Below are 26190 nucleotides of genomic sequence, written 5' to 3'. Positions count from 1 at the left end.
AGAACTTAAAGATGCTTGCAAAGCAAGGTGTGTGAAGAAATCTAGATTTCTAATTTCTCCCCAGTTTTTACAATTGTCTCACCCAAATCTAATCTGATAGCATTGCATGTTAGTGATTACCTGTAAAGAATCTTTCCCAAGCTTCAAATTCATTATTATAGAAATGAAGTTACTTCTGGTAGATGCAATATTTAATTGTGTAATTATAGATATAAACAAGTCTGGAACTACAGTGGGTAGGAGCAAAGAGAGTACTGGGGAGGGGCCGGTAGCCACTAGATTTCAGCTAGTCTTAGGCATTAGTCCATAAATCTTAGAGAGGAAACAGAGAATAATAGGTAATCCAGTAAACTGATAAATGGAAAACAGATAAGAGAGTGTTTATTGTATTCCCAACTTACAGATGAAGAAACTGAGGTACTGAAAATTTAAGTAACTTAATCAACATCACGTAACTGGTAAAACCCGTAAAGGATATATAGGATACATGGTTATATGCAAAGTCATTATCGCACATTAAGCATTATTTAGGAAGTACTAGAGTGAAAATGGCCAATTACATTCCAGTGAATACCGGATGTGCTGGGAGTGCATTCAAGGGATAGCTAAAACAGGACTCAGGGAAACCTCCTCCAAAAGAGGGATGCTTAAGTCGAAGGGCCAACCAATCAGACAAAAGAGGGGCAGAGAGTGATCTGGACAGAGGGACCAGCATGTGAAGGAAGGCCAAAGGCAAAGAGCACAGCATGGGAAGAGAACTGCAAATAGGTCCTGGAGTAAAAGAGAGATGAGCAAATAAAATGAGTTAAAGAGGTAAGTAGAGGCCAAGCACACAAAAACACTGCATAAGTCACTCTAAAGAATTTAAACTTTACTTTGAGGACAATGGGAGCCCGAGAAAGGAATTAGGCAGTTGAGTCACAGAAGCAGATGTGAGCTTCTGGGATATCACTTGACTGCACTGTGGAGAAAGGACTGGAATGCCAGATAGGAAAGAGGCTGTGTCAGTAATCCAAGCAAGAAGCTGATGGGGGGCTGAGTTTGCATAATGTCTATAGAGATAGGAGATATATTTAGTTGCTAGCTTCATTAGGACTTGCTAATTGATTGATTGTAGAGGTGGTGGTGAGAATGAGGAAATGTGAATTAGGCTTCTGGGGCAGTAGTCATCTGAATGGAGGCAGGTATCATTCCTTGAGATAGTGAACTCAGAAGGAAAAGGAGTAAGTTTCAGGGGTGGTGAAATTTAATTCTAGATACGTTGTTACATTTGAACATTCAATTTGAGACAACCTACAGGTGGTTGAAATACATGGGTCTAGAGTTTAGGAGAAAGATCTGGGCTAGAAATATAGATGTGGTAAATATCAGCATATGGATGTAAATGGAATTCACAAAAGAAGATGAAATAATATAAGGAGCATATAGAATGGGGAAAGAAAATGAGCCAACCCCCCCCCAAACGGTACCCAATTTCTGATTATCTGTCACATGCGTGACACATCAATGAGCAGGCCACCATACTCGTGGCACCATGCCTACACCTAATGGCACGTGTATAATGGCATCTTTCTTCTTTTTAAAAACTCCAGTGCACTAAGCCTGATTTTCCTTACATGAAATAGATGAGAGAGACTGAGCTGGAAAATCCATACCATGACTGGGGTGTGCCTTGACACTCCCAAGCAGGCAAAATAATAACTCAAAACTGAAGTACCCTCATTATAAATATTTTCTAATTGTACATCATTTAAAAAAAAAGGCGGTGGGGTGGATGTTAACAGTAGCTGGAAAGAAGAGGATGGGGCATCATATCTAAAGTGGTGTGCCTCAACTTACCAGTTGAGTCTCTTCCCGCCCTCGTGAATGGTGTGTTCATACAGGTAATTTGCCACAGTGGAAATCAATGGGCATGAGTTGAAGTTAAAGTCTCAACTCTCCAAGCGATCTCCACTCCTCAATAATGAGGAGTTTAAGCAGCCCCAAAGCATGCTTTGGCAGACAACATGCAAGAAACAACGTGTAGAGGTGAAAGGATAAAAATAAGTTTTCAGTTTTTGCCACAAGCAAGTGTATCTCCTCACCCAGAGGAGGAGGGTGTCCCCAGATGGGCTCGGAGGTCTCCATCATTTCCTGTGGCCTCAGTCACCTGCAAGAGTAAGTCAAGGCACAGACTTCACTGGCAAGTCCTGTAGGCCTGAATCCTCCCCTGACGGAGGGATCCGGCAAGTACTACTTCTAGCCTGGTAGCGCTCTCAATCAGGATTTGTCAGCACTCAAGGCACAGGTGGGCCATGGTGCATGTATTAATTTTTCCTGCAAGGTCCTTGTTTTCCTTTGGCTTTGAAATATTACGGTGACTACTTTTATTATTTTTACCTATTGCGTGCGATCTATGATTGCCATCGCGGTATATTAGAAGGTCATTTCCCATAATTTCCTCCCAGCTCTATCCAATGCACTAACGCTGGCTATTTGTAACTCAATATACCCTTTCCAACACCATGACTTTTTCATTTTATTATTCTTTTTACTTTTGGAGCTGACATACGGAAAAAACGCGAACAGTGTTAATGTTAAAAAAAAAACTATATTTTTATTTAAACCATTGTTTCCTCTGTGAATAGTAGAATAATTTATACTTATTTTAAAATTTGGAACGCAAGGTTTCCTCATAACAGAACTAACTTTACTCCCCTGAAGTGCCCCCAAATACCTCCAACTCCGAGAGCTGGCCTAATATTTGCTCACTTGGTTGCTCACTCCCTTTTTCTCCTCAGCTCCATTTGATATATGTTTCCCAGGACGTAGTGGAGACTTCTGGCCCGAGAGGCTGGAAAATGTAACTCGGAATTTCCTACAATCTCAGCTCCGCTTTCTCAGCGCTCCGACCCGGGGCGGGAGCCTTGTTATTGTCACGTGGCCACGGGGACGAAGCGCCCGGCAGGCCAATGGGCTCGCGCGGGCCTTGGCAGCCCCGCCCCTCGGCTCCGCCGCGCGGGGACTTGGCGCTCCGCCGCGGGGAGGAGGCGAAAAAGTTTCTTTTGCGGGCGAGGAGAGGCCTTGGCGCGCGGACGCTGCTCACACTGCAACTCTGCCGCAGCTGGCCGTTTTTTTCGGTTTCCCTCTCGCTTCCCCGGGGCATGAAAGAGCTTTACTGCCAGGACTAAAAGAAAGGGGTTTACCTGGGAGCGTTAGAGGAGGGCGCGCGCACACGGCCCCGAGCGCGGGCGTCCACTCCCGACTGGAAGTTGGTGCCGGGCCCCGAGCGCGCGCCGGCGCGGAGCCCGGGTCAGAGCGAGAGCCTGCAGGACCGCGATGGGCGCGCCGAGGCTCCGCGCACCCGCGGCGGCTCTGGGATTGCTGCTGTGCGCGGTGCTGGGATGCGCGGGCCCGGCCGAGGGCGGCGGCCGCGGGGCCCTGGGGCCGCCTTCTGGGGTCGGCGCAGAGCACCGGTGCCTCGTTCCGTGCCGCTGCCTCGGGGACCTCCTGGACTGCAGTCGCCAGCGGCTGTCGCGTCTGCCCGAGCCGCTCCCGCCCTGGGTCGCTCGGCTGTAAGTATTCATCCTGAGGGCGGAGGGGGAGCCACTCGAGATTCGGGACTGCGGGCGAGGGGCCAGGATGCTCGGCGCGCAGCAGCCTTTTCCAGGGCACCTCCTCTTGGCCCAGGCCTCCAGCGGCCCTCCGCGGAGATGGAAAAGGAGCCGACCGGGCCTCAGTCTCCCTCCATCCCCCAGCGCCTGGCGGGCCGCGCAGGTGGGCCCTGAGTGCGCCCCACCCGGCCGCAGGTGGGCGAGGGGATGCAGCCGCTGACTACTCCCAGGGGCAGAATCGACGTCCTGCACCTGGAGCTCGCCAAGGGGGCTCAGATGCGCGCCCTGCCAGGCCGGGGCGGGAGAGTTGGCAACCTGCTGCCGCCGAGGTCGCAGTTCTCACTTTGAGAGGATGATCCCGGGGCTCAATAGTTTCTAACAGGTTCATGCCACTTTTCGTGTTCCCAACTAGTAATCGAACGCGCTCCTTTCGTTTGGGAAGCCCCCTCTACAGAGTTCGGTCACTGTCCAAGCTGTGGTGGACATCTTTTTGTTGTTCTTTACCCTGGGCTTAATTTCGCGTTAGTAAATTCCCCTCTTCGACCAAACTGTAAGAAGTTGGCAAGAGTGATCAATGGATAAGGAAGGGAAGGAACGAGAGCTGTTCCAGAACCGAGAGCGTGATTTCTGTAGCTTCTCAGCAGGTCCAGAAGGTTTAGGAGAGAGCGCTGGGTGCTGTTATGCAAGTGTTTGGATGCTAGTTGTGGAGTCTGAAAACCTGAAATCACTGCCAACTGCCAGAACGAGGAAGAAAATGTAGTTTAGGTCCAAATGTCATCTTATTCTCTCCCACTCTCGTTTTGTTAAAATTGGAAGATTGGTGCAAAATGTAAACAGTCAAAACTTGTGTTTCTTTTTTTTTAAAGTAGCTATCCTGTTAAAATAACAAAAGTGCAGTCCTTCCTTAATCCTTAGATTTGGCTGTAGCAGAATTGCAGTGGAAATTTGAAACTCTGGAAACAACTCTAGTCGACTGTCCTAACATCCAAATAATAGTGGTAGGAAGTTTGGTCAGGTAGTTTAAGAAATTGTGTTTTTAAATCACTGTGCTCATCAAAGTCTTTATTTGTGAATTGTAGAATTGTGGACCATCAAAAGCATGTTCTTTGTGTTAATATGCCTTAGTTTAATAAAAAAAAAAAGTAGAAGTAGAGAGTTTTAGATTGATATGTAATCTCTTATCATGGGATGTCTTGTTTAGTAGTTTTTATTACAATTGAAGAAGGAGATAAGGGCTTTAACCTAAAGCAGGAAGACTTTCAATTAGTTGTGGCTAATTCTGTTCAATTGCCTCTTGCGGAGGTCATGTTGCCTTATTCATGAGATGTGAATGGCTCTATTGACATCATATGGAACTGAACATTTGAATGACTGGAGGTGAACATGTATGAATAATAGAGGGATGAGAAAGAGAAAGAATACAGTGCTTCCTGGGGTGTGTTTAGAAATGCTCGAATCATTCACCAGATCTAACTTATTATTCAGTAGTTTCTCAATGTTAAGTGGCCTATCGGATCATGCCAGTGTGCAGTATATTTTTGTGTGTGTGTGAATGAATGTCTCTTTTAAAAATTGGATGTCTTAAAAAAAACACAACTGTATTGCTCTTGATTAGAAGTTGAGTTAAACCAAAAGGGGTTTGATACCTATTCAAACATTGTCTTAAAAGTAGCTGACCTAATTAGGATTTTGTTTTGCAGATAATTTGGTGGCACACTAACAACAAATTACAGTTTATTTGGTTAGCACAATCTTTAATTACATTTCCGCCAGCAGTAAATTGTCTTAATACAAGTCCACATTCCTTAAATGTATGCGAAAATAAGTTCCACTTGTACAAATAAGCACTACGCCTGTTGTCAGAAACCCTGCTGTGATCACTCATTGGACAGCTCTGTCATTCTTGTACTTGTGTGACTTTGTAGTTGTCACCAAACCATGTGGTCCAAATTCTTTATTGTAAATGTTTCTTTTGTTTGTGCCTGAAGCTCTGGAGGTCTCCTTTCTCCACCTTTGAAAGGAGCAGAAAAATACGTGGAACTGAGCTTTAACTTCTCTTTAACTTGGTATTTGGAGCAGGAGGCATAAGATAGCTGCTTCTTAAATTTTACATAATTTGAAAAGCTTTTAAGTAGACTGTTTCCAGAGTTCAGAAATAAGTAGAAAAATGCATATTGTTCTTCCCCATATCTTAACTTCCTTTTCCTCAGGTAATTAAGAAAGTAAAAGTTCTCCTTAGGAGTACTTCATGAGAGCCCTCTTCAGAAAAAGTTTGGTGTCTAGCTTTTGTTTCATTTGTTGAATTGGTAAGTTAAAAACTTAATCTATTTAATGCACGTGTGTATGTATTTCTTTCCAGTTTATTCAGTTGTAATTTATGGCCATAGGAATCCCATGTGTGAAAAGTTGAATTGTTTGACCTGTAAAATAGTCATATTGTAGTTAGTTCTCTTTTCAAAAAGGAACTTTTAATCCTTTCATGAAAGTGGCTCTTAAAACAGTCACTATTTGCAGCGTTCCTTACAACTGCCTTTAAAAGCAGACTTGAATTTACATCTAGAGTGTGTGCTTACAAAGAGTTGGGAACCCAAAGAGGAGTGCTAGTTAGAATATGTTTACTTAGCCAAAAGAGGGAAAAGTTGCCCAATTATCAAGAAGAGTTTCAAGTATTATTAAAATCTCAATGGAATTTCAGAACTATTTGTCTTCTCACATAGAAAGCTTTGAGTTAGCTGGGCTCAGGCAAAAAAAAGTCTGAAAGGTACTTTCTGCTGGTGTGGCTTCTTTAGTGTCTGCCTGTTATAAATCCTCTGGTTCGTACCAAAATTGGGGCTCGGGTTAGGGGTATTAGTCCTTATGGTTTTCACAGCTGTTTTTCTATATTTTCCAGACTAAAACTTGAACATAGCAGGCTGATTTATGAGTCACTTTGGATCAGTGTCTTAAAACAGCTACAGCTTGGCTTTTTGTTTTTCAGCTTTCCAGATTTCTGCTGAATTAGCAGCTCTGCAGGCCCCAGTGGGATTGATTAAGAAGCTGTGCTGGATTTGCATTTTAAAATTTGACTTGGAAGTCAGATTTCCAAATGCTAAAAGGAAGAAAATGAGAGCTGGAACCAAATGTTGTATATTAATTATTTTCCATATATATTTATTCGCTTGCTAATATGCAGGAAAAGAGACTTCTCTCTATTGTGTAGAGTTTGGTTTGCACGTGTTTGGCCAGCTGAGTTTTGGGTAAATAGTTCACACCTCCTTGCCTCGCCACCTTTCCCATTTATTAACCTCATTACAAAAAGTTTTTTAGGAAAGGTTTCTGAGGAAGATGTTCATTACTGGAACTCTAAAAACAAAGAATCTGCCTTCCTTATTGAATGTAATGGGGTTTAAGAAAACATCGACATTGTACAAGTTGAATTTGTTTTTAATGGTCTAGCCATGAAAAACAATACAAGGAGACTTAGGAAAATGTGGCATCCTTTAATCATTTCTGAAACATAAACTGTATTAAATCTAAATTTAGGTACATTAAAAGTTTCATGGCTTTAAGTATTTAGCAGTAAAAGTCACTTCAGGGGTGATTTTTTTTTTCTCCCCCATATAATGTGGTTTTAATAGTACACGCAGCTCTGGAATGGAAGTGTGTCACAGTAACTGAAATATTTAAGGTTGCCAGCTCCTGCTTCTGGATCAGAAGTGAGGGGTCCCCAGCATGTGCCCTGTTCTCTGAAGGCACAGTTTCTCATTTTACAGGTCTTTTGTTGGAGATTTCATCCTGTTACTGGTCAGAAAAAAAAAAAAAAAAAAAAAAGTTAAAGCACGCAATCTTTTTATTTATTTATTTTTCCTCACGGGATTGCCCTGAGAAATAATCCTTAAAATGAAATGAAAAGTGGAATTTTCGTTTTTTCTAATCAAAAAGAAAATCACCTGTGTGAGCTGGAAATGCCAGATGGGTGCCCCCTTTCCACTGAACACTTGAAACAATAGGGGATGCAGTTGTAGGCTTAGTGCAACGTTCTTTAGTTGAGTGGGTCCAAATGAGCCTTTCTGTTGATTCAGGCTACCTCCCAGGTGAAGCCCTCTTTTCCACGGTTGTTTTTTAGAGCCTGTGGGAAATCTGTGACTGTCTGGGGTGCTAAAAGCACACAGGTTTTGTCTGAATCCTAACGTGAGCCGTGGGGCCCATGGTTTCCTTGATGAACTCCAGATGGATGCGAGCTGGGCCGTGAGGGAAAGTGTCTGGTTCCAGCGTGGGGAGCATGCACGGCAGTGGTTGTAATTGCAGGATTTTTATAGTTTAAAGACTGTGCCAGATTTTTTTTCATGTTATAACTCTACCGGAACAAATCTGCTCATGTCTGTTACTGTCTGGTAGGTCTTTAGGCAAACATGTTTCAAATAAAACCTTTTGCAAAATTTTTTTTTTTCCTTTTAGGTGAACTAGAGAAATCCAGGTTTATTGTCAAAACAAAAATTCAAAGACTGACAGGATCTCTGATTTCTAATTGTTACCCTAATGGATGTGCACAGAGTAACACTGTGCGTCTCTGGATGTGATTTCTCTGCCTTTTCTTTTGTTGTTGCGGGAGGCATGCTTATGTATTAATATATAGCAAATGGTTCCTGCTTTTCTCCAATCAAGTCTGGTTATTTCTAACTTTGGTTATTCAAAAATCTTCACTTTTAAACACTGAAGGAATTAATCTAGGAAGGGTGGGTATGCCTCTTGCAGTGGGAGAGCTTTCAGCCACCCTGTTTGGCAGCCGGGTTTTCAGTAGCTGTTCAGCCATTTCATTTTCCTTAGACCAGTTTGAAGGCACTTAGTCAGTGTTTTGACCAATATAACCAAGTATTTGCCGGATTTTGTTTCACATTTTCATCCTCAATGCTGAGCTGACGTCCTAGCCTAGAATACTGCATACGTAGGAGTTCGGTTGATGTCCTATGGAAGTGGTTACTGAGTTATATTGAGTCTCTGAGTTAGAAGCAGGTTTGTTTTAATAATTGAAAAGAAATCTGATCACGGATTTCTGAACAGTCTCCTTAACTTTGTTAGGTGGTTGATGTGGTTTAAATTATACATTATATTGAGATATTGAGATTTGGAGAATTCAGGAAAGCAGAGAGTTTGGGTTGTTTCCTACCTGCTCCACACACACACACACACACACACACACACACACACACAGCAGTACTTTAAATAATTTGGTGCCTTACACACACACACACACACACACACACACACACACACAGCAGTACTTTAAATAATTTGGTGCCTTAACCCAGGGAAACAAATATGTGTGAAAAGGAATTTCTACTTTGTTTGACTGTAATAAGGACTCTGATGCTTAGTTTTGTGATAATAAAAAGGTTTCTTTAGAGGTTTTAGTTTCAGCCACCTGACTAATTAACCACTTTTCATAAGCTATGACTTCATCATATCAAGTTGGAAGTGAGGAGTTGGTAGTGGATGGGGAGGGTGAAACAAAACAACCAGTTAACAAAAGATCTGTTCACCCTGGACCAAAAACCATCTCCTAAAACATTTGCGGGCTTGGAGCATTTGAATCTGCCAGCCTCCTGAACTAACTTTGTCCTCAGAGTTTGTATTTTGGAGTTTGCCCTCTCGTTTATGGGCAGGGTGGGCCAATTATTTCTTATGCTGTCGCTAGCGTCGAGAGAGAGTTCATAAATCCACTCTGTCTTGCACATCATTAAGCACTATTAGTGATTTTTGGAAACTACTTATAATTTTATTTTTGTTTTTTCATAGGGACTTAAGTCACAACAGATTGTCTTTCATCAAGGCAAGTTCCATGAGCCACCTTCACAGCCTTCGAGAAGTGTGAGTTCAGCTATTTTCTGCTTGAGGTTTGAATCAAATGTACTACCCATCACAGTATTTAATTGTAAAGAAAGTTTGGGTTACAGTGAATTATTTAAAACTTTTAACTTGGGAGGGATCTTTAATTTTATAAAGTTTTCACCTCTGTGGATTACAGATTGCATAATCTGCTTCTCTCTCTCTTTTTTTTTTTGGCACTTATAGGAAACTGAACAACAATGAATTGGAGACCATTCCAAATCTAGGGCCAGCCTCAGCAAATATTACACTTCTCTCCTTGTAAGTGAACGTTAGGAGGGTTTTGAATGTATGTTTGCAGAGACCGGGGGGGAACAGTTCTATATGGGCTAGAGAACAGATCTTACAAGCAAAATAAGCTTCCTTTAAACTGGTTGACTTGTTTCCTAGCCTCTCTCTCGCTCCTAAATTTTAAGTATCATAACAAGAACACTTTACACTATACTGTTATTGCTGCTGTGGCCTTCAAGACTCAGAGAAGCTGCCTTCACCCCACAGGGACATGTATTTGATTATGGTGGACTGAGACTTAAATTCTGGTATCACTCAATGGTTGGCATGGGATCTGTGGATTCGGTATTACATAGTTCCTAGTGGAGAGTGACCAGAGTTATTTGGGGAGGAGAAATGGAGTTGGTAATGAAGCATGGAGGTATCCTCTTTTATCCTCTTTTATCCTCTGTTAAGTGTGGTGCCTGCAGTGGAAATCAAGGTCCAGAAACATCAAATCAAAATATCGACTTGATACAGTTAAAATTCAGTAGGTCCTTGAAGTTAGAAATATCATTGCATGTTATTTTGCAGTTCTGAGTTTTCAAATGAGAGTAAAATTGTGTTAAATTTTGTGTATTATTAGGGCAGATCACGTGTTTATATTCATGCAGTGGAGATGTTTTGGAATAATTTTAACTTTTGGCCCTTAAAGACAGCATTTAGAATGAGCATGGTTTGACTTCTAAAATTAAATAGTCTACCACCTTAATCTTGAATAATTTAAAAATATATTTCAGCCACTGAAGTTTAAAATGTTTTCCTCCTTTAAACAACTTAAGAAAAAAAGCACCATTGTTAGTTATATCTGGGAAAGGTGTTAGGAGGGTTGAAATTGTACAGTAAATTTCAGGAAAGCTGTTCAATTAATTACAGTGATCACTACCCGATTGCTTACATCTGGTGATTTATAGAGGTTTGTTTTTACTGAGGGCCCAGGTCAGCTAAGTCACGGGTACAGCCGCTGTGTCTGCTTTCCTCTGTTTGAATGAGAACTAAGTGACATTTGATACTGATGTGGTTTTTCCAAAGATCAGAAACAGAAAGGAATAAAAGAAAACGCAGTTGGTATTTGACAAATAAGCACTGAATTTAAAAAGGGTTTTTATGCTAGCATTAATACCTGTTTTGGCTTTCCCAATTGGTTAAAATTTTGGAGTCTGAATGGAATACTGCTTTTGGTATCTTTAACATCTTTAGCTATTCTCATTTGACCGCTGAGGCCTATTTAAATCCCAGGGAATGCCACTTCCTTGCCCTGCTGTCCTTGTCCTGTGTATTGGCAGATACTGTCAGCATGTTCAGGGGGTCTTGAGGGTCACTGCGTGATTCATGGCTGAGAGGGTCTGCAGTGGAGTTTTGGAATCTGGGTGGGATGAGGAAAACAATCTTCACTTTGGCATGGTATAGAGGTGAAAGCGTAAGAACTTGTAAGGAAATTAGAAAGTTTGATCAGAAGTAAATAACCTAGTGATTTTTACACTTTAAAGCTGTAGTTTGTAATTAGAAAACTAGAAACCTTCAATATCTGAACTCTTCTCCATATTTTTGTTTGTGTTTCACTTTAGTGAGTGCTGAATAAACTTTACTAAACTCGAATAATCTCACTTTTTTCCCCTTAATTTGTCGTAGTACATCTAACCAGGGATTGCTTTGTTCCTCTTACATAATGATAGATCCTATTTATTACCTAGATCACATAGACTCTCCAAAGAGTAATTTATGTCACAGGCCTGCTAATTCCATGTGCATAGTAAAAATTGTTTTTATATCTATGAAATATCTTGAAAAATTTACTTCTCTGGCTGTCCTTTTCTGTAAATGTTTTGTTTCTTCTGTAGGCTTCTTTGGATTTCGTAATACATAGTCATTGTTTCTAAAGCACTGTTAATTTCTGTCTTGTGTAGGGTAGACTGTTTTTGTTTATATAGAAGCACTTGAAAATAACCAGAGCCAAAAGTCAGTACTTAAATGCATTTCTGAAATTTCAAAAACAAAAAAATTGTTAAACCACATAACATGGCTCAGATTAGAAATTTGCTGTAGCACCACAATTAAATCCCATATCTTTCCAAGTAGTTCCCGAGACTATTTGACTTCTGTCAAGATTTTTTTTTTTGTACCGTTGCTGCTCTGTGCGGTGAGGGCCCCTGCCAGCTGGATGGCCTAGATGCAGGGAAGACTGTACCTGGTGAGACCCTCCTCTTCTCTCAGCTGCAGGAGCCAACAACTAATATTAGGTCAGTTGTCACCCACGGCCAGAGATGAATTCACTTAGGGACCAGTTCTGATAATGTCAGGGAAGCCTGGTAAAATGCCAGCATCTTGGAATGAAGGTTGGATGAGCATTCAACTTCCCCATTAACAAAGCTCATCTCTGGCCTTGGGAACTTTCAGGAGGTAAAAGACCTGAATAGATTTGCTTTCCTTTGAATCCCACACAGCAGTAGCTCAGAAGTCAACTGGCACGCTCTGGGCAAAACATGGTTTGTGCTTTGTGTTTATTTTTCTTAATTTCCTAGCCACACATGGCAGGATGGTGGTATATTTTAAGGGAAGAAGTGGAATAATTTTTGGAATGAACATGTCTTATACTTAAACTGTTGACCTGGCATAAGCGAGTTGATTTTACCAGATGTGATAGTTCTGGCTTCTTGCATGTTGCATGAGCTGCCCAACATTGGACATTTTTGAAATCTGTAACCTGAGTTAGGGCAGGTTTGAATCCATAAGTTATGTAACGTTACTGTTGAACAGGAGGCCTTATTGGTCATAAAATAGAGCTAGTTGGGTCTTGTCTTGACACTGATCGTTTATATGGTATCGTCCAATGTGCAGGTGCTTTGCCTGGTATCTTAGACTTGAAAAGGTTTACGTGAAGGAATGTCAAAGGGATACCTAGATTACTGGTTAAAATGTAGATTTCCTGACCCCATCCCTAGAGATTCTGAATTAATGTGTTTGGGTGGGGCCCAAGTAAATCCATTTTAACACATCTACTTGAGATTCTGATCAGATATTACATACATATTTCTGAATTACTTAAGAGGCCAATTTGTCATAACCAGATAAGCCTTTTCTCGTTATTATCTCGAAGGTAGAGCATTTCTCCCAAGTCCATCCTTTTCTTCATAACCCGTCATTTTTTCAGAGATGACAGTGTCATCCTTCTAGAGAGGTTATTACAAATACTGATCACTTTTGCCGGTGGGACCCCAACAGGTATGCTCCACCGCCATTGAAGAGATTTAAAGCAGAGTGAAGTGATTAGTTTTGCTATTGGAAAATGTCATTCTGGCTTTAGTGTGGAGAATGGCCTGGCAGTGGCAGGAGGGGGCTTAGAGGGGCCAGATAATGAGGAAGCCCCCACAGTAGACCTGATGCGATGGTGGCCCTGTTGTCCCACAGTGCAGCTTCCGTCGAGTCAGTAGAACAGTGATTAAAAGCAAAGCTCGAGTTGGATGGCTTGCCGTTAATAGCTGGCTCTTCTCTTTGGTAGTTTGTGCCCTTGGGCAAGGTACAGTCTGTCTGTGCTTCCTACTGTGTAAAATGAGAATAATAATAGCACACACCTCATCAGGTTGTTGTGAGGATTGGGAGAGAGAATATAGTGAAACCTGCCTGGCATAGGCTGAGTGGTCAGTGGACATGAGCCACAGGCATGGGGATGATGGTCATTCACTCAAGGAAAATTTGTCAAAGAAACAAACCGTGCCAGGTTCTGTTTAGAGTGCTGGGGACACCACAATGAACAATGCAGACAAAAAACTCCCTCTTATTGTGAAGCTTCTATCCGTGTGAGGGGCGAGAGAAAAATAAGTAAACAAACTTTAAAAGAAAGGATAACTTCAGTTCTTGATAATGACTGTGAAGGAAAAGAAAGGAGAGCGAAGGGATAGAGAGCTCGGTCGGCTGCCCTTTAGGATGGTCAGGAAGGCTGCTTTTTGAAGACTTAACAAATCCTGCTATGTGTTTGGTGCTATTCTAAGGCCAAAGTTCAACAATGAACAAAACAGACAGAAATCCCTGCCTTCGTGGGGCTGACCTTCTCATGGAAGGAAAAAGACGGAGAGTAAAATAAATAAGAGATGGGACTTCTCCGGTGGTCCAGTGGTTAAGAATCCGCCTTCCAATGCAGGGGACGCAGGTTTGATCCCTGGTCGGGGAACTAAGATCCCACATGCTGCGGGACAACTAAGCCCGTGCGCCTCAACTGTAGAGCCCGCGTGCAGCAAACTACAGAGCCCACGCACTCTGGAGCCCGTGCGCCACAACTATAGAGAAGCCTGCGCACTGCAATGAAGATCCCGCGTGCCGCAACTAAAGACCTAACACAGCCCAAAAAAAAAAAAAAAAGAGGTGTGATCAGAAGGAACTAAGTGCTAGGGAGAGAGGAGGTATAGGAGTATGTGTGGTGGAAGAGGGGGAGCAGTTTACAGTTTTAAATGGGGCTGAGGGGAGGGGCTCACTGGGAATGTGGCACTTGAATTAGGGCCTGCAGGTGAGGGACAAAGTCATGAGGAGCATCCTGGGGGTGGGGCTCATCTCCGTAAGCCTCCCCTGCCTTGTCCAGGCCCATCTTGCCTTGTATATCCAACTGTTACATGGCCATGAGATGATTTTGTTCATATTTTTCTCCCCTACTATGAGGCCTCTGGGGCTGACTCTTGTTTTCCCTAGTACTTAATGCAGGTTATATGGCATACCATCGGTGCTTAATTAGTATATGAATTGAATTAAGGACTATTTATGGAACAACCACATGCATTTAATGTTATTCAGACAGATCTCCTCCTAGAGACTTAGTCTATAGAAGAGGCTAAAAATTTACAGTGGAGAAAATGCCTACCTATGTCTTAACCTGTGTTCAGCTGTGCATGCTTGGCAATAAACAAAATAAAAAATTATAGTAACAGCAATACTAATAATTAAAAGAAAGAAAGGAAGAACACAAGAGAAGTAATTTAAGTAGCAAAAGGATTTAGCTCACCATTCTACCCAGCGAGCACATGCCCTGGAGTGTGTGTGAAATGAAAGTATGCAGGAAATAAAAGCCCCCTTTCCCATTTGCCTTTTGAAGTTTGTATATCTCAGACAACCGAGGATGACTTTGGTCTTCAGAGATAGATATATTTCCTAGCCCCTGTGCCCAATGTTCATGGGAACTACTGCATCAGGTCCTGAACTAAAAATTCAAAATACAAAACAACAACAACAACAAAACACGAAATTGACCTGTCCTAACACCAAAGGAAAAACTGGCCCTACAGGAATCATTGAGAGAGAGAAAGAGAACACATGTGTGCATAAAAAACCTTTGCTGGTGTTTTAAGGGTTTTTCAAGGGTGTATCAATGATAGATGATCTTCCCCCCTCCATGGGCTTTAGACCCTGATTCTGCCTGAGATGTAGCACCATCACATCATGGGAGATGCTTTGGGGATGCAGGAAGGTATGAGAGTCCTGCCTTCCATCAGAGGTCTGATCTGATTTATATGCTACGGAGAACAATCCTGGGTAGTAGGGAGTATTAGCAATTGCTGGAGCGTGAACAGTAGTCATTGTAGAATTTGGAGAAGGGTGGTGACCTTTCTTTCTTCAGTTTTGAAACTCCTACATGCGCAGTACCTGTGGTTCTCCCATGGCATTTGTCATACCTCTCACTCCAGGGTTGGACTCGTGTCTTACTGAGCTCTCTGTCGCCTCAGGAGCCCAATCCAGTCTCTGGCACATAAGAGGTTCTCATTAAATATCTGAGCAGATGAGAGATCTCGGGCCCTTGTGCGGAAGTAGAGAGACCTGAGCTGGAAATGGGGCCCCCAGGTTTTTGTTTTGTTTCACGCTAATGACCTGTCTGACCTCAGGCAGAGCTAATGAACTCTGCTTTGTTTATCTGTAGGAACAGTGTAAGATGTCTGCCCGTCTATCTCATATGGTCCCGGTGAAGGATCAAATGGCATATTGTACATGAAAGGGCTCCGGATGGCGTGAGCGACCGCAGCTGCTGCTGATACAGTTGCAGTGGGCTGGGGGGAGGCACAGAGACTTGGGGGGGTGCACAGTGGATTCTCGAACAGGAGGGTCACAGGAGGAGGGCAGGATTTAGAAACATTATCCTGGTGGCAGTAGATGAGGGAGGAAGGAAGAACTTGTCATTTGGGGTGAGTTTTCAGGAGAACTTTTGCTCTCTTCAAATAGTTCCAAAAAAATCAGTGAGCACTCAATTATAATTAATAAATGAACACCGTTTTTAGCCTGAGGGTTTATATAACTATAAGGTGGATTTGGAGCTGTTTAAAGTGCCCCCAAAACACCACCTACTATGTGCTGATTGCTGGAGAACGAAGAAAAGTAGCACTTGGCCTCTGCCTTCCAGGGGCTTTGAATAAATATAATGGGCAGACAGACAATAAAGAATAAAGAGATACTCCAAGGAGGAGATGCCCTGGATAACACAGGGAAGCAGAGGAGGGCTGTCCTTTCAATGTGTGTAGAGTGAGAGGGTGAGTGAGGTCTAGACTGGGAAGGAGATTTGGTTACACTGACAGGGATCAGCTTAGGTGTTTTACAGGTTTTGGGGGAGGAATTGACTTTTTTTTAAGCAGAGGAATGAAATAACTACATTTCAATTAAGCACCAAATCTGCTTCTCTCCTTTTTCTCAAGTAGTCATTAAACAGTGCTCATATTCAAAGTCAAGTGCCATAGACCACTCAGTAATGTGACTTTGATAATTAACAGTTATGACTTGCCAAATACCTGTTATCCATCCACCTTTAGAACTGTTCTGTGCTCTGAGCCTTGCTGTATGTTAGGGCCACACCTTTTCCCACAAAAGGAAATTGGCCATGGCGTGGGAGTCATGTGAGCGTGGGCTCCTGTATGCTGAAAGGAGTAGAGTCGAACTAATGACTAGAAGTCAGATCTGCAGTGTTCTGTTATCTGTGTGCTGAACCCAGCACCATGTCAAGTGGGAATTCCATCCAGAAGCATGCGTTCTCATTACAGTCCCCAAATCAGACTAATGAAAAATCAGTTTGGGAGACTTAAGAGGCTATTGCCTGGTTGCTTGGCACAGAATGTATTTAAATGATTCACCAAATTCTGCTTATAACTTTTAAAATGCATTGTTATTTTAATAGCTCACAGCTCAGAAATAAAGCTGCATGTGGGAAAGGCAAGCATTTTTATATGTTCTCAAGTGATGGTAGAGCTAAGTAATTTTATAACCATGAGGTAAAGCTCAAAGGTAAAAACAAAGTTTTTTTTTTTAAACCAAAGCCTATATAAATCAGTATTTGAAAAGCAGTCACCAGTTTATCATGTAAATTAAGGAAATTAGGGAGACGCTTCACTCAAAATGAGAACTTAAGTTTCTGGGGAATCAGGGTTCTGATGAAGTGGACACAAACGGTATCCCATCTTTACCCACATGTGGGTGTAGATGAGCCCAAGGAATTTGACCACCTTAACTGAAAAATTCATCCCCAACTGTGTGCTCTACAGATGAGGATAAATGGACTAGTGTCTTCATATGTGAAGGACATTGCATTCGAGGGCCACCACCTTCACCAGTACAAGCAAGCCAGACATTACTGTGTTTAATAGCAGTAAGCTCATGAAGCCCAAGTCTTACAGAACAAACACATAAACACCTTAATATGATAAGTTGCAATCTTTTCTTGGATTTTAAAATGTTTATATGTGATTTGCACATAAGAGAGCTTACTGTACACAGAGCCGTATGTGTAATACTCTCTAAGTTTACCTTCACATTTAATCATAAACTGGTCCCCAAAATACACATTTGCTAGGTTTTTGAATTCTCAAGTTACAGTGGCTGTATTTGAAACATAAATTTGTGATCGTGTCATGGCTCTTTAAACCCTTCAGGAATTTCCCATTGCTCTTAGATCAGGAGCAAAAATCCTTCTCAAGATAGACAATTCTCTGTGTGACCTGAGTCCTCCTTTCCTGTTAGCCTTCTCTAGAATCATTCCTCATTTCTAGGAATGTGCCAGCTTGTTCCTGCCTCCAGTCCCTTTGCCTGGAGTACTCACCCTCCCCCAGCTTTTGCTAAGTCAGACTTAACACATTTTCATATTTCCTTTATTTACAATGTCTATGTTGTTATCATAAATGCAATCTCATTTTCAGTTGTATATTTGTGATTCTTTAATGTCCACTTCCACCACCAGAATGAAACTTTATAAAAGCTGAGATCATGTCTGTTTTTGTCCCCGTTGTAACCCTGTCATGTAACTCAGCGCCTGGCATATGGTGGCCACTCAGTCCATGTTCGCTAAATGAATGACTGAGTCAGTTTCCCAGTCCAAATTAATACATGGTTAATTGCAGAAGAGACTAGTCAGTTAACCTTTTTGTTCCTGCCTCTCTGTACACACTTAAAATTGTTTTCATTAACAAAACTTTGTTCCAAGGTGGCAACATTCTTAGATTTGACTTGGTGACCCATTGGGCACCTTTCTTCAACGATGGCTCTTGGAGCCCATAAAATTGACCCACAGTCCCTCGAACTTGACCTTCCCGTATAACTTGCCACAAGAAGTCCTGTATTACCAGTGTTTATCCTGAACCTACAGCATTTTCTCATCCTTTCCCTCAACTTCACGTTAGCCTTTTGTTGGCTGCTTTGAAGTATCAAATACAGCTCCTGCCAGAGACTTCTCTCTGCTTGTGAGGCTTGTGCTTCCAAGACAGACAAAACAATAATGTTACAGCAGTTGCTTTTCATGACTGGGAGGCAAGATTCAACATGTGTCTCTGTCCTGGCCTAGTTACTTTTCCTCCTTCTCTCCCTTCTTTTACTGTCTGTGCTGTCCTCCATAGCCTAGAGGTATGGGCTCTAGTTGTTGGTTAGAGAGAACAGAACAATGAAACAGGGCTCTAACCAACACCTCCCCTTTTCTGTCTGGCTGCAAGTTGCTTAAGTACTAAATTCAAAACATGAAAGAAAAGACAGTTATAAATATTAGCACCTCCTTTCTAGCACTTAAAGTCACCTTCCTGGCTGTCTCCCTTCCTCTCCAGAAAGCTTCAGCTGCTGGATAGAGCAGTCTCTAGAGTGAGGCTGAAGGCAACATGAAATATTAAGGTAATATTCACTGCACGTACCATTCAGCACAGGATAAACATGGTATACATTCTTGGACTGTCAGTTTTACAATGCACAAACCATTTTAAATTTTTTATAACAAAACGAACATACAGCGTTAGAATCAAAACGAGCATAATTTTTTTTGAAAAAAATAAGATGCTTTTGTACTTCATCACCAATGGCCATGTCATCCTGCATAAGATATTGGCCTGGGAATAGAGGGCAGTACTCTTTAAAGATGAATGCATGTTTACAGAATCAGGACTCTCATCAGTTCATCGTATAAATCCCTCTTTTCTCTTATTCTCCTCCTCCTGTCAGTCTTGCTTTCACTTCCTCACCTCTATCCTCATACAAGTATCAACAAAAGGGTGAAGGGAATTAGAAATGGTTTACTATATTATATAACTGGTCAGAACCCATGTCTTGTTAGTTTTGAGTGTCTGCATGCAATCCTTGTAACTTTGAATTGGAAGAGATATTTCTCACTGAAGGGAGGTTATGCAACCTCCCCTTGAGCCCTTCCGGGGACAAAAGCTCACTCCTGGGTGAGGTGCTGTTCCATTTGGAATAGTTCTGATTGCTGGGATTCTTTATTTGTTAAGCTGGGCTCTGCCTTTCTGCAGTTTCTGCCTATCGTCCTAGGTCTGTGCACCGGGGAGAACAACTTCAGTCTATTTTCTGCATCATAACATAATACTGACAAGTCTTAACCTGTAAGGTCTTCTTAAAGCTTTCTCTTCTCCTGGCTCAAGTTCCAGTTCCCATTTTCTGTACGATGTGGGGTCTAGACCAGTGCGGTCCAGTAGTGCTTTCTGCGATAATGGAAATGTGTGCAGTCCACGGAGGTAGCCGCTGGACACATGGGGATTGAACACGTGAAATGTGGCTGGTGTGATGGAGGAATTAAGTTTTAAATTTCGTTTAAATTTAAAGAGCCACATGTGGCCGGTGGCTATTATGCTGGACAGTGCAGGTCTAGACTCTGAAAGTCCTCCTGTCACCCTCGTCCTTTAGCATGACACTAAACTCCAGTGCCCAGAGCAAGATATTGAGATGTGGTCTAATGCAGAATATGGTGGACTGTGTCTCTTGACCAGAATATGGGATGTTAATGAAGCATAACATTATATTAGCTTTTTAAGGACCATGTTGTATTATGGGCACATACCAAGTTGCGGTCAGCTGAAACCCCCAAGTCTATTGTCATTCTCGCACGAATTGCTTCCAAATAGGCCTTTTTAAATGATTGATTAAAAATTAAAAACACTGCCTTTCCCCAGCTTAATTTCTCTAGTTGCTTCTAGACCATCACTTTAGTATATTGAGAGGTTTGGGATCATATCATCTAACGGATGAGGTTTGGGATCATATCATCTAACGGATGAGTTGCACTTGATTATTCACATCTCTATTCATATTCATACAAACGTTGACAGCACAAGGCCACAGGCAGCCTCAGTAGCAGGCCACTTAGCATCTTCCCTAAAGGTCCATGCCAGTCTCTGAATAAAGACTAGGGATGCAGACTCACTCGTCTATGTGATCATCACCACCGCATGTTCTGTGTCTTATTCACAAGGACAAGTTAAGTACTTGGTGAGATCAGGACATTCTGTGTTCGTGATGTTCCTAGTCCACTGGTCTGTGGACCACATCAGAAAAATAAAATGACATTAATTTAGCCTGATGTGTTCATACAGGATTAATCCCCTGTATGAGAACTGTTTATTAATTTGAGGTTCAGAATAATGATGCCATGTTTTCTGGTTCATAGTGTCATCTTAAGGTAAAATTTACATAGGCTAATTTTTTGTTAAACTATCTAAGTTGAATGATGTTTCAATTTAAAAAATTACAATAACTTTTGTGAGGGAAGGTTTTTAGAGAAAAACTGGTCTTATTCACTGATCAGATTCCCATTAAAGACGTCCTATCAGGCATGGTGGACTGAGCACATTTGTTTCACTCTGCTCCATCCTAGAACCCCCTTAAAATGAAAATAAAGGACTAAAGTGCACACCGACAGGAACAAAGAGAAAACAGGAGAGGAGACAGTCCGAATGAAAGATTTCATTAAAATCTTTCAAGCAAGCACACAAGTTGTAAATGATTTAGAGAGAGTGGAGTGAATCCCAAAAGAAGCAAACGCTTTTTTGCTGCAGAAGCTCAGGATGCTTCAGGAATTCAAAGTCGGTAAAGATAGGGATGCAGAGTAGGACTGAAAATGGGGGATTGGTGAAAACTCTTTTATAAGAAGCAGACCTCCAGGTTCCCCCTCCAAAACTTAAGGCCCAGTGACCGACCCTCCCTTGATGGAGGCAGAAAACTAGAAGTTTACTCTCTAGAGAGTTGAAACGAAGTCTCTGGAATTTGGGGCACAGGCCCAGCTGGGCAAGGGATGGGGATTGAGGGCAGCATCTTCTGCAGTCAGGGAAATTAAGTCTGATCTGAATAGGAGGGTGACAGTTCTCCCCTCAGCTTATGTTCCTGTTCACCTTCCCAGACACTAGCAGTCAAGCTTATCCCCACCAGCCTGGAGGTTGGAGGATCTGAGTGATCAGACAGGTGCCTGTGGATCCATCGTGAAACAGACCACCTGTGGTGAGAGTCACCAGTCAGCAAGTCCTTACCTCACAGCCCTCAGCAAGCTTTCCGGGGCTGATTTTTACTAAATATGAGTGGATAGCCAGTGATCACTGTCTCTTGAAAGGGTTTGTAAGAATAAAGTCAGAGTCTGAAATACATAGGAAGAGGGAACCAGAGACAATGGAAGGAGAAGGGAACTTCAAAACAACTTAATATCTCCAGAGAGAAGAGAGATGTTATATCCACAAAATAAGAAAAGAGTAGTAAATAATAATAATAAAAAGGAATATTTCAGAAAATAAGAAAGGGACTCTTAAAAGTTAAAAATATAATAACAGGGACTTCCCTGGTGGCGCAGTGGTTAAAAATCTGCCTGACGGTGCAGGGGACACAGGTTCGATCCCTGGTCCAGGAAGATCCCACATGCCGCAGAGCAGCTAAGCCCGTGCGCCACAACTACTGAGCCCACGTGCCACAACTACTGAGCCTGCACGCCTAGAGCTCGTGCTTCACAACAAGAGAAGCGACTGCAATGAGAAGCCCGCGCACCACAACGAAGAGTAGCCCAGCCCCCGCTCGCTGCAACTAGAGAAAAGCCCGTGCGCAGCAACAAAGACCCAATGCAGCCAAAACAACCACAACAACAATATATATATATAAAATAATAACAGACACTTTAAAAAGGTAATAGAAGTGTTGGAAGACAGTGAAAAACTCTCAGAAAGAAGAATCAAAAGATGGAAAACTGGAGAGGAAAAGATAAGAAAATTAGAGGATCAACTTGGAAATCTAATTGGAATTCCATGAAGAGACATCTATGGAAATAGAAAAGAGGAAATTATCAAAGAGGCAAAAAAATTGCCCAGAGCCACGGAACACACATTTCTAGGTTGAAAGACCCTACTGAGTGCCAGCAAATGGAAAAAAAAAAAAAAAAAGACCTACACCGAGGGACATTACTGTGCTCTTTTAGAACATTGGGGTTAAAGAGAAGCTCTGAGAGGAGGAAAAATAAAATACACAGCAGGTCACCTGTAAGGATAAATAGTGGTTCTCCCCAGTGTGAGCCTCACCGCATCAGCATCACCTGGGAACTTGGCAGAAATGCAGATTCTCAGGTCGCACCCAGGCCTACTGAAACGGAAACCCTGAGTGTGTGACTCAGCGATCTGTGCTCCAAGAAGCCCCCCACCCCCAGTTCTGATGCCTGTTGCAATTTAAGAAACACTGGAGTTGAGAAGCAGAATGGCCGCTGACTCCTCAAACTTGCATCCTTGAGTGTTGTGATAGGGTAAAACAGTCTTCAAAACCCTAAGGAACATGGTTTCTAATCTCAACTCGGTACACGCCCAACTGTCAATCCCATAAAGACATTTCCAAGTATGAAAAAAAGAAAAGCACCTCTACAGATGGTTTCTTAGAAAGCTCATGGAGGATATGCCCCAGGAAAATGAGGGAGTAAACCTAGGAAGACTGGGCCGCCAGGCAGTGGGACTCCCCTAGGAAAGAAATCCCCCAAAAGTGAGGCCAGGATCTGTAAGAGGCTGCAGTTTTATATGATGATTATGTGAAGCCTCTGTAGCACATCTGGTCATTTGCTGAATTGTCATCCAAATCCACAACTCCTTAGAGCTGGAAGAGGACATTTCCTTCCATTTCCTCCCACTGACATTGAGAAAATCAAGGTTTACAAAGTATGGTAGAACAAGACACACAACTGGGAACAGAATCAAAATCTACTTGCTGGGGAGCTGTGGTATGAACTGCTGCTTCCAAGAGATCCTACTTTTAACAGGTTGATTGACGTATGGAATCCCAGTTTTATGTTTACTTTTTCTGGCTGGCAGCTGTGGTGGTCATACCACTTTCTGATGGTTGTATGCATCTTGAACCACCGTGGAGGTACATCCTTACGGGCCAATCTAAAGCTTGATCTAGAGTTTCAAGACTAATTAAGACTATTTGGTCACTTCAGCATCTTGAATCCATTCATTTAATCCTGAGTTTGGGGAACCAAATACGAATCAGAGATTTTCTTCAATCACAAGTAAATCACAAACTTAAGGGGAGACTCAAACTCACAGCTTAACCATAGCAGTGGTTTGACCTGTGAAAATGGCTGTGGAAGACCCTGCCTCCAAAGAGAGGTAGGGAAAATTTTTTAAATTTTACTAAATAAAAGTAGAGTTAATTTTTATTGTATGTAATTCAGTTATTTCAGATTAAAATAATTGTTCAGTAAGTGTCTTATTTAGGATCCTGTTGTCTTCTAGGACCTGCCCTTAAATTTCTGTTTACATAAAAGGACTAAATAGAATTTCTATTTGGTGATCAAAACAGGTTGTTTTTTATGTGGTGTAAATGAGTTTCCTACTTCTATGTCTTTTTTCAAGCTTACATGTATTATAATTGGCACATAACTAGGGCTCTGATTATTGAAGGATCTCTGTATTTTAAAACATTGTGGGCAACTTTATCATGTTCACAATCCAAAAGATAATTATATTTTATGTTGACCTGACTTTTAGCTGAAAGAACGGATTCTTTGCTCCTTACCGTGGCTCCTTTGCTGCTTAATATCACTGCTTCTTCATCAAGAATCTTTCTCCTTGCAGAAGCTTCCTCAGTTGGCTTTATCCTTTGATGCCACAGGACCAGTGGACCGGTCTAAACATGTGTTCTTTTAATGAAACTTCTTAATTATCTTTTTAGAAAAAAAAAAAGATGAGCAGAGACAGTTTATTTTTATCTGCATGGGAGAGGTTCTTTGCTTGCTAAGTCTCTCTGCTAAAAGAAGCCTAATCTTATGGGGTGTTAGTTATTCCAGCCAAGGTAGTTTTCAAGGAAGCTTTTTTTTTGGTGGGGAAGGGGGGTAGGGAGGGGAGAGGAGTTATTGTTGGAAATATAAGTGATCTTTAATGTGTTTGCAAAATGTCGTGTTTTCTTTAACAACTTGTAATACCTTTATAAATGGTGTTAAACCAGTTGCTTACAATTTATATATAGAAATCAGTATTTCCTTGGGGCCAGGCCAACTGTCCCAACCAGTACCGTTAATGTGCTTGCTCTATGGTTGTACAGAGTGAGCACGGATTCAGCAATTTGTTGGCTGCAGTAACTGAATTGGATTTCAGGGATGTGGTCAGAGTAATGCATTCTAAGAAAGGGGGGCATTGCAACATGTTAAAAAAATGGTTTCAGATTAAATTTCACTGCACATACCCTCTCTAAAAGGAAAATGCCACACGTGCATACCTTCTCTAAATAGCCAAGTTTGCACGTCTTTACACATCAAGCTGCAAAGCCTTCAGCTGCCTTTATGTTGTGCAGTAGGTAGGAGACACCTGAAACTATTGACAGAGATTTCTTATTCACCAAGAAGCTACACTTTAATTGGTTTCAGGAATTCCAGTGTGAAAAAACCTGATATTCCGGTTCCTCACAAAGAATATTCCACTCTGGGACTCTCTTCTCCGACTCCAGAAATAAACTCATACCATTTATATCCACTTAGGTGTGCATGAAGTTCTTTTGAGACTCTCATGCTTTCTGGAGATCACAGTGAGTCAAAAAGAACCAATCATCATCGTACCAAGTGGTCAATAACCTCATAGATTATATTTTACTGTTATTAATCTAGTTCGGGTTTACATTTATTACAAGTGTTCCGAGTATCAGAACAAATGCACACATTTCTTATATATAAGAATAACACATTTGTCCATGTTCCTGGTGATTACAGACATGAAAATGCCAGAACTGGGCTATTCTGGTCAGTAGCTTCTCAAACCTGAGCAAGAGAGGACCCTACTCTGCTTTCGAAGGGGACCTCCTGCTTTAGAGGGCCTCTCGTATAAGCGGACAGATCACAGGGGTAGTGAGTAGTGTGGATGGGAACTCCAGTAGTGCTGAACTGGGTCCCAGTGTCCAGAGGCTGCAGAGCTGGAAACCTGAGCCTGTATGTCAGGGGAGGGGGAAAGCACGGCCTGTGCCCTGGAAACCAGCGGAAGAACGGTGCTTCACCCCCAAAACAGGTGTCCAGGCAGACCGTCGCCATTATCCCTCCATCCCTCCTCTGTCCTCTGTCCTTCCTCTTGCCTGTGCCCCACCCAGTCTTTCTCCCCACTGCTGCCAGAGCAGTCTTTCCAAAATGCACATCGAATATCGTCACCCCACCGTTCGAAATCCTCTGTCCTCCTCCCTCTACTTGATCTTGAGACAAAGGCCAAATGCCCAACATGGCTTACAGGGTCCCACTTGACCCACTCTCTTCTCCTCCCAGCACCTCACTCCTCAACTTCCTCTTTCTCCAGTGTCCACTCATTTCCTCAAGGGAAAGAAGCCTTGCCTTGCTCTCACTTGCTTCTGCTTGGAACTCTAGCCTTCTCCTTGCCACGGGAAGTTTGGCTGATGCCCACACCCCTCCCATCACTTTTTAGGAGACTGTCCTTTCTTCTTCCACTTATCCCTCTGGTGGCCACTCCCTTTTGCCTGCCTGTTCTCCCCCACTAGAATTTCAGTGCTGTGAGGTCAGGGACCATATCCATCTTGTTCGTTGTCAGATCTTCAGGACTCTCAGAGCAAATATCATCATGTAAATATCATAAGTCGGGTTTGCTTCTGCTTAAAGGTATTTGGCAAAGGCTGAAAGGTGAAATTAGCGACGAAGTGAAACCATTATTGTTGGACCTGAGAAGCCAAGGCTGACATACCTAGGCCTCCTGTTATTCCCATGGCCTCTGAGAAGCCTGAGGGA

The 26190-nt window shown here is 42.3% G+C and overlaps 1 protein-coding gene and 2 long non-coding RNA genes across 9 annotated transcripts in view; 2 read left to right on the top strand and 1 right to left on the bottom strand.

The window, feature by feature from the left end:
* Positions 1–2876, bottom strand: part of LOC309609593 — a 475588-nt gene extending 472712 nt beyond the window's left edge. The window contains exons 1-2 of the long non-coding RNA XR_014233497.1: positions 2752–2876; positions 2085–2149 (exon numbers count right to left, since the gene is read on the bottom strand). This is a non-coding gene — a long non-coding RNA (uncharacterized lncRNA). The remainder of the gene's footprint in view (positions 1–2084; positions 2150–2751) is intronic.
* Positions 1–26190, top strand: part of LOC309609599 — a 387652-nt gene that overhangs the window by 74288 nt on the left and 287174 nt on the right. The gene's annotated exons all lie outside the window — the stretch shown is intronic.
* The window catches only part of LRIG3 (leucine rich repeats and immunoglobulin like domains 3), an 83008-nt gene continuing 59857 nt past the window's right edge, over positions 3040–26190 (top strand). For 2 of the 7 annotated variants that reach the window (XM_082351196.1, XM_082351197.1), the window contains exons 1-3: positions 3040–3554; positions 9369–9440; positions 9645–9719. In XM_082351196.1, coding sequence (XP_082207322.1) covers positions 3319–3554; positions 9369–9440; positions 9645–9719 — 383 coding nt within the window. In that variant the 5' untranslated portion in view covers positions 3040–3318. Of the gene's footprint in view, positions 3555–9368; positions 9441–9644; positions 9720–11807; positions 11920–26190 lie in introns of those variants that run through there. The other 5 variants (XM_082351195.1, XM_082351198.1, XM_082351194.1 and 2 more) reach the window with 3 other exon arrangements.

This window comes from Balaenoptera borealis, assembly GCF_965194805.1.
Source record: "Balaenoptera borealis genome assembly, chromosome: 13".
Classification (NCBI taxonomy): Eukaryota; Metazoa; Chordata; class Mammalia; order Artiodactyla; family Balaenopteridae; genus Balaenoptera; species Balaenoptera borealis.
Note: the sequence above shows the minus strand (reverse complement) of the source record. Positions and strands in the feature narration are given on the sequence as shown.